This window comes from Symphalangus syndactylus, chromosome 15, assembly GCF_028878055.3.
Source record: "Symphalangus syndactylus isolate Jambi chromosome 15, NHGRI_mSymSyn1-v2.1_pri, whole genome shotgun sequence".
Taxonomy (NCBI): domain Eukaryota; kingdom Metazoa; phylum Chordata; class Mammalia; order Primates; family Hylobatidae; genus Symphalangus; species Symphalangus syndactylus.
In genome coordinates, this window is record NC_072437.2 from 74,093,825 (window position 1) to 74,112,053 (window position 18,229).

General features: G+C 39.9%; 1 protein-coding gene across 6 annotated transcripts in view; it reads right to left on the bottom strand.

The window, feature by feature from the left end:
• ZMYM2 (zinc finger MYM-type containing 2) overlaps positions 1 to 18,229 on the bottom strand; it is a 128,995-nt gene that overhangs the window by 84,188 nt on the left and 26,578 nt on the right. For 3 of the 6 annotated variants that reach the window (XM_055244056.2, XM_063619010.1, XM_063619011.1), the window contains exons 3-4: positions 9,207 to 9,708; positions 8,852 to 8,945 (exon numbers count right to left, since the gene is read on the bottom strand). In XM_055244056.2, coding sequence (XP_055100031.1) covers positions 8,852 to 8,945; positions 9,207 to 9,698 — 586 coding nt within the window. In that variant the 5' untranslated portion in view covers positions 9,699 to 9,708. Of the gene's footprint in view, positions 1 to 8,851; positions 9,709 to 18,229 lie in introns of all 6 variants that reach the window. The other 3 variants (XM_055244054.2, XM_063619008.1, XM_063619009.1) reach the window with 1 other exon arrangement.

Below are 18,229 nucleotides of genomic sequence, written 5' to 3' on the forward strand. Positions count from 1 at the left end.
GATGTTAACAGAACAGCAACATAGCAGAGAGGCATATAGCACTAAGTTTTGGAGTAAGAATGTCACAGTAACAATGCACTATATTCTTTAAAATAGTTAACATTAGATTTGAAGTGTTCTCAGCACAAAAAAATGGTATGTCGGGTAACACAGAGCTCAATCTAACCATTCCCACAATGTATATCTACTTCAAAGCAACATGTTGTACACAATAAATAAATACACAAGTTTTGTCAATTTTTTAAAAATTAATTAAAAGAAAAAAGAATGGTTTGCATACCAGCTCCATCGCTTACAAGATTGGGAAGCTACTTAACTCTTTAGAGCGCCTGAAATGGTATCAACCTCATGCTAATGGTAAACATTAAATGAGGTAAGACATATAATAAAGCATAATAACTGGCATATAGGAAGTATTAAAAAATGTCACTAGTTATTAAGCAGGAAGTATTCACGTATTTATAAAATATTACTTTAGGCAAGGAACACATATATCAACATTAAAGAATAATAAAATCCTAACTAGAATCTTTGACAAATGTAATGCAAGTCTAATAAAGTTTATAATTATTTCCAAGACATATTTTTAAGAACAGCTTTTCCATATACATGTTTAGTTTCATGGCCTTTAAATGTAACACATAATCTCATAGAAAGAGTGTTAACACAGAAATGATGGAATTAAACCAATGTATACAAGCATATCTCAGAAATATTTCTGGTTCAGTTCCAGATCACTGCAATAAAGCTAATACTGCAATAAAGCAAGACACGGGAACTTTTTTGGTTTCACAAAAAATGTTATGCTTACACTATAACGTAGTCTATTAATTGTACAATAGTATTATATCTTTTAAAAATCTACATATCTTAATTTAAAAATACTTTATTGCCAAAAAAAAAATACTAATCATGTGAGCTTTCATCAAGCTGTAATCTTTCTGCTGGTGGAGGGCCCTGCCTCAATGCTGATAGCTGCTGACTGATCACGATGGTGGCTGCCAGTTGGCTGTGGCAATTTCTTAAAATAAGACAACAATGATCTTTACCCCATCAATGAACTCTTCTGCTGTTTGACAGCAGTTTACCCACACTAGAGCTTCTTTCAAAATCAGAGGCAATCTTCTCAACCCCTGCAACTGCTTTATCAAATAAGTTTATGTAATACTCTAAATCCTTTGTTGTCATTTCAACAACATTCACAGTATCTTCACCAGGAATAGATGCATCTCAAGAAACCACTCTATTTGCTCAACCATAAAAAGCAACTCCTCATCTATGCAAGTTTTATCACGAGATTGCAGCAATTCAATCTCATCTTCAGGCTCTACTTTTGTTTTTGTTTTTTTTTTTCTTTTGAGACAGTCTCTCTCTGTAGCCCAGGCTGGAGTGCAGTGGTGCAGTCTTGGCCCACTGCAACCTCCACCTCCTGGGATCAAGCAATTCTCATGCCTCAGTCTCCCAAGCAGCTGGGATTACAGGTGTGCACCACCACACCTAGCTAATTTTTACATTTTTAGTAAAGACAGGGGTTTTACCATGTTGGCCAGGCTGGTCTTGAACTCCTGGCCTCAACCAATCAATTTGCCTCAGTCACCCAAAGTGCTGGGATTATAGGCATGAGCCTCCATGCCCGGCCTCATTCAGGTTCCACTACTAATTCTAGTTCTCATGCTATTTCCACCACATCTACAATTACTTCCTCCACTAAAGCCTTGAACCCTTCATCATTCATGAGAGTTGAAATCAACTTCTTCCAAACTCTGGTTAATAATGCTGTTTTGGCCTTCTCCCATGAATTACAAATGTTCATAAGGGCACTGAGAATGGCGAATCCTTTCCAGAAGGCTTTCAATTTACTTTGCCTAGATCCATCAGAGGAATCACTATCTATGGCAGTTACAGCCTTACGAAATGTATTTCTTAAATAGTAATACTTAAAAGTCAAAATTACTCCTTGATCCACAGGCTACGGAATGAATATTGTGGTAGCAGGTATGAAAACAACACTCATCTCCTTGTACATCTCCATCAGAGCTCCTGGATGACCAGGTGTACTGGGCAGTAATATTTTAAAAGGAATCATTTCTGCTGAGCAGAAGGTCTCAACACTAGTTTAAACTATTCAGTAAACCATGCTGTAAACACACATGTTGTCATCTGGGCTTTGTTGTTCCACTTATAAAGCACAGGCAGAGTACATTTATCATCATTCTTAAGGACCCTACGATTTTCAGAATGGTAAATGAGCACTGGCTTCAACTTACAGTCACTAACTATATTAACCCCTAACAAGAGAGCCATCAGCTGTTTTGTCTACACTGAAAATCCGTTGTTTCATGTTGCCACCTACATCAATTATCTTAGATCTTCTGGAAAACTTGCTACAACTTCTACGTCAGCACTTGCAGCTTCACCTTGCACGTTTATGTTATGGAGATGACTTATTTCCTTAAACCTCATGAACCAACCTTTACTAGCTTCAAACTTTTCTTCTGTTTCCTTATCTCTCTCAGTTCTCATAAAACTGAAAGAGTTAGGGCCTAACTCTGGATTAAGCTTTGGCTTAAGGGAATGTCATAGTTGGTTTGATCTTCTAGCCAGACCACTTAAACTTTCTCCACATCAGCAATAAGGCTGCTTTGCGGCTGGGCACGGTGGCTCACACTTGTAATCCCGGCACTTTGGGGGTCTGAGGCAGGTGGATAGCTTGAGCAGTCTGAGATCAGCCTGGGCGACATAGTGAAACCCTGTCTCCACAAAAAATATTTTTTAAAAATTAACCAGGCATGGTGGCACATTCTTATGGTCCTAGCTACTCGGGAGGCTGAGATGGGAGGATCTCTTGAGCCTGTGAGGCAGAGGCTGCAGTGAGCCAAGTTCGAACCACTGCACTCCAGACTGGGTGAGAGAGTGAGACCCTGTCTCCAAAGAAAAAAAAAAAAGGCGGGGGGGTGCTATTTCACTTTGTTATCATTCCTGTGTTCACTGACTGGAGCAGCAGTCTTAATTTCCTGCAAGAACTTTTCCTTTGCATTCACAATTTGGCTGTTTGGTTCAAGAGGCCTAGCTCTCAGCCTTTCTAGGCTTTTCAACATGCATTCCTCACTAAGCCTAATCAGGGCTAACTTTTGATTTAAAGCAAGAGATGTAAGGTTTTCTTTCACTTGAATACTTGCAACCATTATAGGGCTATTAATTGACCTAAATATTGCTGTGTCTCAAGGAATAGGCAGGTGCAAGGAGAGGGACAGTTAGAACACACACAACATTTATCAATTAGGTTCACTCTCATATGGGTATGGTTTGTGGCATCCAAAACAATTACAATAGTAACATCAAAGATCACTGATCACAGATCACCGTAACAGATATAATAATAATGAAAAGGTCTGAAATATTGTGAGAATTACCAAAATGTGAAACAGAGACACGAACTGACCACATGATGTTGGAAGAGTGACGCCAAAAGACTTACTCGGCTCAATGTTGCCACAAACCTTCAATTTGTGTAAAATGCAATTATCTGTGAAGTGCAATAAACAAAGCACTACAAAATGAGGTATGCCTGTACTGACCAATCCAACGTCAAATTCCTCTACCACTGCAAAGGTTCAGCACAGCACAGTACTGAGGTGTGGTAACCATTAATGCTAGAGGACATCTTTTCTCTTTCATGCTAAGCTTCTTTAGTGCTTAGTAAGAAATCTCCAGTTTGCTGCACTAGTTGCTGTTCTGCAGGCCTCTCATGGCACCACCAATACCATAACCTATCTTCATTTTGAAACTTTTCAGGTTATCACTTCTAATTTCTACTACTCTGGTCTCTCATAAATTTCTTTTTCCTTTCTAGTTTCTCCTGTATTTTGAACTTCCATACATAAAAGCTGCCCTTGCACAGGAAAAAAATTATTTTCCTTGCAGTACAAAATATAACCAGAGCTTGGGAAAACTTCTTTACTACCAAAACTTTAAAAAGGATTTTTTTTTGGTTCTGACCCAGTCCATCAACCTAATGGTTTCGTGGGGCTATTCAGATTTTACCTGACTGTATTAATACCCCTTAGTTTGAAAAACAAAAACAAAAACACACCAAACTTATTAGAATAAAGAGTGCATTCTGGAATTCTGTTATTTAACTATCATCACAGTAACTGACCAGTTTCAATAAATGGGTAAAAATCTAATCAACGAGAAAGAAAGTCACTAGAAGAACTGGTAATTCCATCTTATGAAAGGAAAAAAGGCCTCCAATCAAAAATTATGCTTGAACATATCTAAAAGAAACAGCTCTTGCCCACACAAATACTGGCTCCTCGGGGTGTTCTATTTTGTAGGCTCGTCACTTGAATACATAGTTAAAGAAGCCTATCAAAACTTAAGGGCATCTATTGCCTTGACACTGAAAAGAATGGTGCTTCTCTATTTTCAATTTACATTTGCCCTAGTTTTACATTTTTATTTCCTCCAACATCAAAAAATTTTTTAGGAATAGATAAGGCCTAATCATTTTGTCTAAACCTTCAATTTCATACAAGGGATTTCATGAAAGGATAGCTGGTGAATTTTCCCAATTAACAATTAGTCCAAGAACCAATATAAATAGCCAAGATTTTATAGCTCTTCATCCATTATTCTCTATTACAAATAAAATCAGCATATAAACGCAAGACCCAATTCATATGTCTCTTTGTGTACAGTTTTTCTGATGACGAGTTTACAGAGTTTGAGTAAACAGGAACACAATTCTTATGATACAGTCTCTTTGATCCAGCAATATTCCTAAAGAATTAAGTATCCCAAGATGTATACACAAGAATATTCTTAAAAATAATTATCTAAGTAGGAAAAACTGGAACCAAGCTAAAGACAAAATAGACAAATTTCACACGCATATATTGACATGAACAAAATTTCAAGATCTACTGCTAGGTATTAAAAGGAGTGGCAGGAATGGTTGCAAAACTGTACCTATGCTATGATCTCAGGTTAGAATTATATGTACCATTAATTAATTGATTCTCAGTGGTAAGACTTAACATTATTTTCTTTATATTTTTACATATAAGAAAGAAAAGATAGCTATTTTAAAACTAATTTGAGCACTATTTAAGCGGCAAGTTTACAATGAAAGACTAACATACAGTTCATGACAGTATAAATTGCTAAGAGCTTTCTAAAAAGCATTATGACAATATATTTCTGTAAGTTAAAAATGCTCATACAAACTCACACATACACCCACACACACATACCCACACTTCTACCTACCTATAAGGAGTTTTAGAAGTAACAAGAAATTTCAAAACTGAGTAAAAAAGAGCATATTTATTTTAACACTACTATATACCAGGTATGTATTTTTAAACCAAAAATCATTAGGGGCATGGGAGTAATCATATCATTTAGCCCAGTAACTTCATTTGTAGGAATATACTCTAAGGAAATAATCAGGAATGTGAACAAATATTTCATCATAAACCTACAACAGCAAAATATGGGAAACAATGTAAAAGCCAAATATGGGAATGTTACATCAATACCCATTGTGCAGCCATTAAAACTTATATAAATACTTAATGGTATGAGAAAATGCAGTGGAGGAAAAAACAGACAACAAAACTACACAGATCTGCATTTCCACTAGGTTAACAAAATACAAAAAAAAGACTAAAAGACAACCACCCAAAGCATTGATAGTGGTCATCTTTACTCAGGAGGACTATGATTGGGTCTCACTGTGTTGCGCAGGCTGGAGTGTGCTGGCTATTAACAGGCACCATCACTACAGTCTCCAACTCCCGGCCTCAAGGGATCCTCATATCTCAACAGCTCCACATCCCACACCATCATGCTCAGCTCTCTTTATTTTTTTTAGACAGTGTCTCACTCTGCTGCCTGGGCTAGAATGTAATGGCACAATCATAGCTCACTGCAGCCCTGATCTCCCAGACTTAAAATGACCTTCCAGCTTCAGCCTCCCAAGTAGCTGAGGCTACAGGTGTGCACCACCATGCCTGGCTAGTTTTTTTTTTGGTTTTTGTTTTGTTTTGTTTTTTGAGACAGGATCTCACTCTGTCACCCAGGCTGGAGTGCAGTGGTGCAATCTCTGCTCACTGCAACCTCCGCCTCCCAGGTTCAACAAATTATCGTGCCTCAGCCTCCCGAGCAGCTGGCATGCACCACCATGCCCGACTAATTTTTGTATTTTAGTCGAGATGGGGTTTCACCATGTTGGCCAGGCTGGTCTCAAACTCCTGACCTCAGATGATCAGTCCACCTTGGCCTCTCAAAATGCTGGGATTACAGGCTTGAGCCACCGCAACCAGCCCTGGCTAGTTTTTTTGATCCTTAGTAGAGACAAGGTCTTGCTCTGTTGCCCAGAGGCTGGTCTGAAACTCCTGAGCTCAAGTGATCCTCCTGCCTTGGTCTCCCAAAGTGCTGGGATGACAGGCATGAGCCACCATGCTTGGCACCAGCTCTTGTTTTTAATTATAGATTTTCTAAGCAGTCTTCAATCATCAGACATTACTCGACAAATAAGAAAAATAACTAGCAATTCGTAGAGCATTCTACACTGCCTAGATTTTAGTTACTTCGCATTATTCTCCACAATCCCTAGGATAGTGAGCCTAAAATGATGACAGAATGGGTCAGAGAGAGGTATGTGAGAGAGAAAAGCAGACAGACACACACACACATAGAGGAAATGGAGGAGAGGTTAAAGAGAGAGAGACATCCACAGACATGTCATGAAAAAGCCACAGAGTTCGTTTTGTTTTTGAGACAGGGTCTCACTTTGTCACCCAGGCTGGAATACAGTGGTGCAATCTCGGCTCACTGCAACCTCTGCCTACGGGGCTCAAGGAATCCTCCCATCTCAGCCTCCCAAGTAGCTGGGACCACAGGTGTGCACCACCACGTCTAGCTAACTTTTCATATTTTCAGTATTTTGTATTTTTTCACCATATTGTCCAGGCTGGCACAGAGTTCTTATCACTTCCATATTTTAATGTTTTCACAGAACAAGGCTGCTCACAGAAAACAATTTCAAATAGTCAAGAAATCTATCAACCTTAAAAAAAAAAAAAAATGGTGGGGGGCTGGGTGCAGTGGCTCACACCTGTAATCCCAGAACTTTGAGAGGCCGAGGCAGATGGATCACTTGAGGCCAGGAGTTCGAGACCAACCTGGCCAACATGGTGAAACCCCGTCTCTACTAAAAATACAAAAATTAGCGGGCATGGTGGCACACATTTATAATTCCAGCTACTAGGGAGGCAGAGGTTGCAGTCAGCTCAGATTGCACCACTGCACTCCAGCCTGGGCGACACAGCAAGACTCTGTCAATAAATAAATAAATAAGAAAAAAAAGTATTGCTTATTTATGCCCTTGAAAAATAAAAATAATTTTAAAAAATTTTTAAGTAGTAAAATGCTAACTAAAAGCTAAAGATACGTGGTCAAAAATAAACGCAGCATTATCGAGTTGTATACATTAAATATACACAGCCTTTTGCATGTCAATCATAACTTTAAAGTAGTTTTAGAAAAGAAAAAAAAGGGTGATGTTTGGCTTTCTTCAAACGTGAGAAAAATAAAAGAAAACCTTAGCCAACTCTTAATAAAAAATAAGATGGCTGGGCATGGTGGCTCATACCTAGAATCCCAGTACTTTAGGAGGCCAAGGCAGAAGGAATGTTTGAGCCCAGGGCAACACAGTGAGACTCCATCTCTACAAATAATTTTTTTTTTTTTTAACTAGCCAGGCAAGGTGGCTCACGCCTGTGGTCCCAGCTACTCTGGAGGCTGTGGTCCCAGCTACTCTGGAGGAAGGATCACCTGAGCTCAAGAGGTCGAGGTTGCAGTGAGCTGAGATTGTGCCACTGTACTCCACTCTGGGCGACAGAGAGACACCCTGTCCCAAAAAATTAACTAATTAATTAAATTACATAAGCACAGGGAAAGCAGAAATAAATTTAAATGCGGCCGGGTGCAGTGGCTCACGCCTGTAATCCCAGCACTCTGGGAGGCTGAGGTGGGCAGATCACCTGAGGTCAGGAGTTTGAGACCAGCCTGGCCTGGCCAACATGGTAAAACCCCATACAAAATACAAAAGTTAGCCATGCGTGGTGGTGGACGCCTATAATCCCAGCTGCTTGGAAGGCTGAGGGAGGAGAATCGCTTGAACACAGGAGGCGGAGATTGCAGTGAGCCAAGATCGCGCCACTGCACTCCAGCCTGGGTGACAGAGCAAGACTCCATCTCAAAAAAAAATCTAAATGCAATTACTGTACAATATTACACTGTTCTTTAAGTGTGCTATTATATTAATCTTTTGGTTCTCTAATTTATATACTAAAATACTAGTAAAAATTCTATTAGCAAAAAGTAATACATGACAAACAAGATATTAAATTATCACACTTCATTCTTTTGTTTGTTTTGCTTTTTAAATTTACAGATGGCGTCTCGCTATGTTGCCTAGACTGGTCTCGAACTCCCGGGCTCAAGCAATCCACCCACCTTGGCCTCCCAAAGTGCTGGGATTACAGGTGTGAGCCGCCGTGCCCTGCCAAATTATTAGACTTTGGTCATGAATGTGAAGAGTATTTTTTTCTTAAATCCTTTAAATATAAAATTACTTTATGATTAGCTTTCTATTAATCCACAGAAAAATACTATACATGGTTTTACAATTCTTATTAAAATTCCAAACTTAAAATTCAATATAATTAACATATTTCACATGATGAAACTAAACAAGGTAATACCAGTTACTACAATGAACACAGCAGCAGTCAAAAGTTTAAATTCATTTACATGAAGTAGAGTATCTCTTACTGCTTACCAGGATTATGATGAGTTGCAGATTCTCCATTCTGAAAAACGTCTCCTGCCACATTCATTCTACCAGGATTAAAAGGTCCTACTCCAGTCTTGGTCTGTGAAGTTAAAGATGGGGTGTATGTTTGTATATTAACACCAAAATTACTTGACTGCAGTCCGTTAGAGACATCTCCCAAGTTGGTATTCTGCAGTGATGTTACATGTGTAATCATTAAGTTCATATCTCGCCCGTCAGTATTTTCTAATTGGCCATCATTCACAGAGCTTACACCTGTTTCTAAAGTTGTAACATTAGCAATCTGAATTTCAGAGTCTGGTTCTGTGGTGATACCACTATTACCCATTCCTGCATTTACCTTACTTCTTGAAAAACTGGAAGTGGAGAAATCCACATCATTGGTTCTGTTTTTAGTCTCAGGAGGTCTTCGTTCAATAAAATTGGAGGAATTTTTCTCTTGCCCTTGATTTGTTTCCATGTCCTCTTCATCATCAATGACAATTGTCTCACTTACACTTCCCTTCTGAGATGCCAACTCTTTTGAGGAAGGAGTAATTTTGGAATCATTTCCTTGTAATTCTTCATTTTTTGATGATGTAAATGTTATGGTTCTTTGATCAGTTACCACTGGTACAGAAGGTGTGGGAGGTTGTACAGGTTCGATAAAAACAACATCATCATCATCTTCCACTGACGAGTTCTGAAACTTATTAGATCTAGACACTAAAGGATTAGCTGGACCACTAAATGAGTTTCCTACATTCGTGAGACTAGTTGCCATGGCCGTACTCCCTAATAAAACAGGAGTCTGATCAGTCAATTCTAATCCTCCCACTGAACTTGTGTCCATGCCAAAGAACCTGTTAGGAAGATAGAAAAAAGAATTAAAATGTCAGTATGACTTTTTATGTTACTCTAACTGAAACCATTGATTTAAAGGGTACTTTTATTTTATTTTTATTCTAAATGAAGTGATTCTTGTCTAACATTCAAGAAAATATGTGATATCCATTCATTAATCATTTCATATAGTTTACATGTTAACTTTTGCAGGATAACAAGGAAGGCAATTATCCAATTTTTATTGGATAATTAATCATATGCAATATATTCATGGTAATCACATGCAATATATTCCTACCACCACCACCTCCTTTCAGGGGTACACTATTTACTCCATAAACCTTAACACTAAAAATATGGATAAATCCTCCCACACATCTGAACAGGAAAAAAAAAAAAAAATCAAAATCTGACAAAAAATAATTACTTCATTATACATTTATCCCATTTATTCACTATATCATATAAAGTCACATGCTATAATCCTTTCCCTTACCTCATCTTTTTTGGGGGGTGGGGAAGGACAGGGTCTCGTTCTGTCACCCAGGCTGGAGTGCAGTGTTGTGATCATGGCTCACTACAGCCTCGACCTCCCAGGTTAAGGCGATCCTCCCACCTCCAAGTACCTGGGACTACAGGTCATCGCCACCACACCTGGCTAATTTTATTTTTATTTTTGGTAGAGACGAGGTCTCACTATGTTGCCCTGGCTGGTCTCAAAATTCCTAGGCTCAAGAGATCCCCTGAACTCGGCCTCAGCCTCCCAAAGTGCTGGGATTACAGGCATGGGCCATTGTGCCTGGCCATCTCATCTTTTTTTAACCCACTTTTCTCATATTCTCTGGCTCCCATTAATTGTACAATTGAATCTTTCTGAAAATTTTAATCTTTCTTGACCCTATCCGGAAAGCATAAATCCTTTTTTTTGCCAGGCACTATGCTGTGTGCTTTATATACCAGTAGCAGGCTGAATAAAGGTCACCAAAGATATCAGGTCCCCATTCCTGGAACCTATAAATGTTACCTTACATGGAAAAAGGGACTTTGCAGATATGATTAACATTAAGGATTTTCAAGTGAGATTATATGGGATTACCTGTGTGGGTCACAAATGCACTCACAAGTACCCTTATAAAAGACATGCAGAGGGAGACTACAAGTAAAAGAGAAGGCAATGTGACCATTGGGAGGCTGAGGTGCGCAGATCACTTGAGCCCGGGAGTTTGAGACCAGCCTGGGCAACATGACAAAACCCCATCTCTACAAAAAATACAAACATTAGCCGGGCATGGTGGCACATGTCTGTAGTCCCAGCTACTCAGGAGGCTGAAGAGGAGAATCATCTGAGGCCAGGAGTTTGAGACTGAAGCCAGCCATGATTGTGCCCCTGCGCTCCAGCCTGAGCTACAGAGTGAGACCCTGTCTCAAAATGAAAAAAAAAAAAAAAAAAGAAAGAAAGAAAAAAGAAAATAAAAGAAATTCTGGCTTACAGATGCTAACTCTCTTGCCCAAGTCACATAGCTAGGTTGAATACCCAGGTCTCTAAAATTCAAGAGTTCAAAATTCATCATTCTGCTATATTCGACTAATATTTTCTAAACACCTCCTATATGGCAGGTTGTGCTGAAGCCAAAGAAAATAGCAGAGTTAAGAAAACCTCAGGCCAGACACAATGGCTCATACCTGTAATCCTAGCATTTTGGGGCTGAGGTGGGAGGACTGCTTGAGCCCAGGAGTTCGAGACCAGCCTGAGCAACATAACAAGACCTCAAATCTACTAAATACTAAAATTTAAAAGTCAGCCAGTCATGGTGGCGCACATCTGTAGTCCTGGCTACTTAGGAGGCTGAGGCAGGAAGATCACTTAAGCCCAGGAGTTCGAGGTTGCAGTGAGCTATGATTGTGCCACTATATTCCAGCCTGGGCAACAGAGCAAACCCTGTCTCAAAAGAAAACACACACACACACACACACACACACACACACAGAGAGAGAAAATTTCTAGAACAAAGTTACTGAGCAAATGGAGATGAGACAGATCATAGGCTCAGGTGGTAATATCACTAATTCTGAACAAGAACCACTTTGATCTCGCAGATCAAACTTGGGGGGCAAAATGCAAGGGGAACCAACTAGAAGAGGTAAAACTGAAGCGCAAGTACAGACTATAGATAAAATTGTAGATAGGATGAATAGGAAATTTAAGTGGCTTATATACAGTGGTTTGGCCTAATTTTCATAGTGTATTATCTGAAAAGATGAGGAGATACTGGCTATATAGTTCTTAAAGACTGGTTTAAAAACACTGCATTTAAAGAGCCTCTGAAAGGATAAAAAAGAGACTAATATGTATTGCTTTGATTTACAGATGACAGTGGTAGAGGCATTTTTCACTGTACGTCTTGTAGCATTTTCTTAATTTTAGGCCACGTGATTTATCAATTTTTTTAAACTAAATTTAAAAATTTTTAAACAGAATAACAGAAGGTGACGAGATAACTAGTTTGGTGATCAGAGAACATCTCTTTAAGCAAGTGACATTTACACTGAAATACGAAATGATAAGATTCAGCTGTGAGAAAACTGGGGACAGGATATTCCAGGCAAAGAAAACAGCTTCTGCAAAGCCTAGAGGGAATGAAGTTGGCCAATCCAAGCAGCAGAAAAAAGCCAATGTGGCAGATCAAAGTAGGAAGCAAAGAGGAGGATAAAATGAGATAAATAGGCAGAGAATAACACATCAAGGCCAACTAGCTAATTCATTAATTACATTTAACAGATTTACAGAGCACCTAGTATGCACAAGATACTTTCTAGGCACATGGGAAAAATCAGTAATCAAAACAGACAAACAGCCCTGCCTAAGCTTAGAAAGCATTAATTCTAACTAAAGGTGAAAGTTTGGATTTTACTGGAACAGGAAACATTGCCATGTTTTCAGCAAAAAGGTGATACAATCTCAGGTTTTAAATACATCACTGTGGCTGCTATGTGGGAACAAGAGGGAAAAACTGGAAGCAAAGAAACAAACTAGATGGCCATTGAAACGGTCCAAGTGAGAGATGACAGTGGCTGAAAAAAGGGTGGTGATGGGAGATGAGAAAAAGTAAACAGATTAGGGTATTTTAAAAGTAAGATCTCTTACTGACATGAAAAAAATCTACAAGGTATACTGATGACTTTAAAAAGTTACAGAACACTCATGGAGACAGAGTAGAAGGATGCTAAGCAAAGGCTGAGAAGCGTAGTAGAGAGGTGGGGGTTAATGGGCACAAAAAAATAGAATAAGACCTATTATTTGATAGCACAACAGGGTGACTATAGTCAATAATAATCTAATTGTACATTTTAAAATAAGAGTATAACTGGATTATTTGCAATACAAAGGATAAACAGTTGAAGGGATACTCCATTCTCCACTGATTATCACATAATGCATGCCTGTATCAAAACATCTCACGTAGCCGGGCAGAGGCTGAGGCAAGCAGATCACTTGAGGTCTGGAGTTAAGAGACCAGTCTGGCCAACATGGTAAAACCCCATCTCTACTAAAAATACAAAAATTAGCTGGGCATGGTAGCATGCACCTGTAATTCCAGCTACTTAGGAGGCTGAGGCATGAAAATTGCTTGAACCTGAGAGGTGAAGGTTGCAGGGAGCAGAGACTGCACCACTACACTCCAGCCTGGGTGATGGGGTGAGACTCTGTCTCAAAAAACAAAAAAACAATCTCATGTAACTCATAAATATACCTACAATGTACCCACAAAAACACCTACAAAGTACCCACAAAAATTAAAAATTAAAAAGTTATAGTACACAAAGAAAATTACTACTGTGATGTTACGCATATCCCAAAAACCTATATATACGATATTTTCCCTGAAGTATATATATTTGTACATAAATTCATGGGGAGAAAAAAAAAAACTCTTGAGAGGATCACATCACACTGATAGAAGTAGTTTGCTAGAAAGGGCAGAAGTTTAGGCAGGGGAGGGTGAGTGGTCAACTAGATGCACTTTGGATTCTGCTTTAATCTAGAGTTTCATGCAGCTAAGCACCTGACTGAATAAAGGAAGGAAAAGGAGTCAGTAGCGGAAGATGATATACAGTTGGCAAAATTCCAGTCAAAGATGCAATCTCTAGATACAAAAAGAGACGCAGAATAAGCACTTTTCACAGACTTCAAATATGTGTATACTAACTTTTTAATGAAACATTAAAGTAATTTGTCTTTTCTTTTTTTTTTTTTTCTTTTTTTGAGATGGAGTCTCTGTCACCCAGGCTGGAATGCAGTGGCACGATCAATCTTGGTTCACCACAACCTCCACCTCCTGGGTTCAAGCGCTTCTCCTGGCTCAGCCTCCTGAGTAGCTGGGACCACAGGCACGCGCCACCACACCCAGCTAATTTTTTGCATTTTTAGTAGAGACGGGGTTTCACCATGTTGGCCAGGATGGTCTCCATCTCTTGACCTCGTGATCATCTCTTGACCTCGTGATCCACCCGCCTTGGCCTCCCAAAGTGCTGGAATTACAGGCGTGAGCCACCATGCCCGGCCGTAACTTGTCTTTTCACTGAATCTCTAAGACCTAACACAATGCTTGAGCAAAGAGTAGACAATTGTCCCAAATGTTTGTGGAAAGATCAGAAACCAAAGCCAATTATGTTCACTTTAACTATCAAAGTTATTTTTAAGTAACAGCATTATTTAATTATCCAAGTATACACTCTAGCCCTTTAGTTTATATATGCTGTATTATTCTCTGACCATTAAGTGTCCTCATTAAACCAAGTTCTAGTGTTCCACCACTCAACAAAGTAAGAAAATGAAATATTTTCAAAAACATACAATATTTTACAGAATACCAAGGTCTTATTTTATTCTCACGTAACTGTGACAACCCCTTTGAGTTAAAAAAACAGAACTTTTTTCTATAATAAAACAGCAGCTCACACATTAATTAAAACTGCCCAAGGTCCCAAGACAGTAAAGGAGTCAAACACTATACACAGAGCTCAATTTCAAAACCAGTCTCTATTCCTCTCAGAGAAAGAGCTGTGTGTCTATCTGCTGTCAGATGAAAGACATGCTGAGACTGGAAAATGGCAAAAGATACATTTATAACTGCTTTAAAGAAAATGGGCTGAGTGCAGTGGCTCACGCCTGTAATCCCAACACTTTGGGAGGCTGAGGCGAGAGGATTGTTTCAGCTCTGGAGTTCAAGACCAGCCTGGGCAACATGGTGAAACCCTGTCTCTACTAAAATCCAAAAATTAGGCTGGGCACGGTGGCTCACGCCTGTAATCCTAGCACTTTGGGAGGCTGAGGCGGGCAGATTATCTGAGATCAGGAGTTCGAGACCAGCCTGGTCAACATGACAAAACCCCATCTTTCCTACACATATATATATGCACACACACAAAATTTAGCAGGGGGCCCAGGTGCGGTGGCTCACACCTGTAATCCCAGCACTTTGGGAGGCCCAGGTGGGCAGATCACGAGGTCAGGAGTTTGAGACCAGCCTGGCCAAAATAGGGAAACCCTATCTCTACCAAAAATACAAAAAATTAGCCAGGCATGGTGACAGGCGCCTTTAATCCCAGCTACTTGGGAGGCTAAGGCAGGAGAATCACTTGAACCTAGGAGATGGAGTCTGCAGTGAGCTGAGATTACGCCACTGCACTCCAGGCTGGGCGATGATGAGAAACTCTGTCTCAAGAAAAAAAAAATAAGAGCTGCATTGTTTATTTACATTATTAATATTTAATTTCATTTTGCTTAATAGCTGTGAATATTTAAATCCTGACCTCTACCATTTTCTTGCTGTGGTTTTAAACAGCTTACTTAACTACTGAGGATTTTTTTTTTTTTTTGAGACAGAGCCTTGCTCTGTTGCCCAGGCTGCAGGCTGGAGTGCAGTGGCACGATCACAGTTCACTGCAACCTCCGCCTCCCAGGTTCAAGCAATTTTCCTGCCTCAGCCTCCTGAGTAGCTGGGATTACAGGCATGAGCCACTATGCCCGGCCAATTTTTTTTGTATTTTTAGTAGAGACAGGGTTTCACCATGTTGGCCAGACTGGTCTCGAACTCCTGACCTCAAGTGATCTGCCTGCCTCGGCTTCCCAAAGTGCTGGGATTACAGGTGTGAGCCACCGTGCCCCGCGGAGGATTTTTTTTTAATCTGTACAATTGATATAATGATTCTACTTTAAGGGGTTGCTATAGTGTTTGACATGAATATTTGGTCCATAATAACCATTAAAAGAATGTTAGCTATTACTGATGGTACTTGTATTTAAAAAATTTTAATTTAATTAGTTATGAAAATTTTGAATGAAAATGTTATTCAGTATATTTCAATTTTTAAAACTTTCTGCAATAGAAATGTTAAAAAATTTTTTTTCTAATTTATTTAAAAGTAACTAAAGGACTAATCTGAAACTTTCTGCTTAGTATATCTTATTTTTGCTATAAACAAGTTTTCCTTATGAAGGAACTGTCTTAGAGTAATGATGTTTATATTTTAATTTCTGAAATAATGTCTTAGGATATGAAGTAGTAATTTATAGGTCTTTGGGTAAGTTAAATAATCACCCCTCTTTTTTTTTTTTTTTTTTTTTTTTGAGACGGAGTCTCGCTCTTTCACCCAGGCTGGAGTGAGTGCAGTGGCGCGATCTCGGCTCACTGCAGGCTCCACCCCCTGGGGTTCATGCCATTCTCCTGCCTCAGCCTCCCACGTAGCTGGGACTACAGGCACCCGCCACCTCGCCCAGCTAATTTTTTGTATTTTTAGTGGAGATGGGGTTTCACCGTGTTAGCCAGGATGGTCTCGATCTCCTGACCTCGTGATCCACCCACCTCAGCCTCCCAAAGTGCTGGGATTACAGGCGTGAGCCACTGCGCCCGGCCAAGATGGCGATCTTTCTATGTTGTCCATGCTGGACTCCTGGACTCAAGTGATTCTCCTGCCTGTGTAGCTAGGACTATAGGTGTGTGCTGGGTTAAGCTTTTAAACAGAATTATTATTATTTTTTTTTTGAGAAAGAGTCTGGCTCTATTGCCTAGGCTGGAGTGCAGTGGTGCGATCTAGGCTCACTGCAACACTGCAACCTCCAACTCCTGGACTCAAGGGATCCTGCTGTCTCAGACTCCTGAGTAACTGGGACCACAAGCACATGCCACACGCCAGGCTAATTTTTTTGTATTTTTTTGCAGAGACAGGGTTTCGCCATGTTGCCCTGGCCTGGTCTCGAAGTCCCAAGCTCAAGCAACCTGCCTGTCTCAACCTCCTGAGTAGCTGGGATTTATAGGCAGACGCCATCACACCCAGCTTGCTTATTTATTTATTTATTTATTTAATTTTATTTTTTGAGACAGAGTCTCACTCTGTTGCCCAGGCTGTAGTGCCGTGGTGCAATCTCGGTTCACTGCAACCTCTGCCTCCCAGGTTCAAGTAATTCTTGTGCCTCAGCCTCCCGAGTAGCTGGGACTACAGGCACGTGCCACCACGCCAGGCTAAATTTTTCTTTTTTTTTTCCTTTTTGAGACCAAGTCTCGCCCTGTCGCCCAGGCTGGAGTGCCGTGGCATGATCTCGGCTCACTGCAACCTCTGTCTCCTGGATTCAAGCAATTCTCTGCCTCAGCCTCCTGAGTAACTGGGATTACAGGCGCCACTGTGCCCGGCCACAGCTCTTATTTTTAATAAAAAAAAAAACACAACCATTCGATAAAATAACCAAATCAATATTCAAAATACACAAGCTTCAAAAGAAACAGCAAGCCCAAAGTACCAACCTACAATGGGATTTAAAAAACAATGAATGGGGCCAGGCATGGTAGCTCACACCTGTAATCCCACTACTTTAGGAGACAGAGGCACGCAGATCACTTGTATCTAGGAGTTAGAGACCAGCCCTGGTGACTGAGTGAAATCCTGACTCCAAAAAAAATACAAAAATTAGCTGGGCATGGTGGTGCACATCTGTAGTCCCAGCTACTTCAGGGGCTGAGGTGGGAGGATCGCTTGAGCCAGGGAAGCAGAGGTTGCTGAAAGCAGAGATCATGCCACTACACTCCAGCCTGGGCAACAAAGTGAAACACTGTCTCAACGACAACAAAAAAAAACACAATGAAGCTGAACTTGTGGTTAACATTCACTTGTCATAAGGGAAGTACCTGATCAACATAATGATTTTCACAGAAATGAGATAACAGCTCAGCCCAAATCTACAGATGTTATAAAATGTGTAGGCTTTTAATATATAAGTTATTTGGCTCCTTTGTTTTGGCATACTTAAAACAGAAGAAAACCACTTCTGGGGCAGAAAAGCTAGAACTGATTTCACAGTTCCCTCTGGTGGCTGCTATGTGTCATCGGTCTCCTTAGAAGAAAACAGTGTAGCCTAAAATAGGTCTTTCTTTACCACAGTTAGATCCCTGCAGCAATCTACTTCTCAAAACAGAATAACCATTCAACTATGACAGCTATTTTAAAATCATAGACTGTAAATAATACTGGTCACTTCTACAT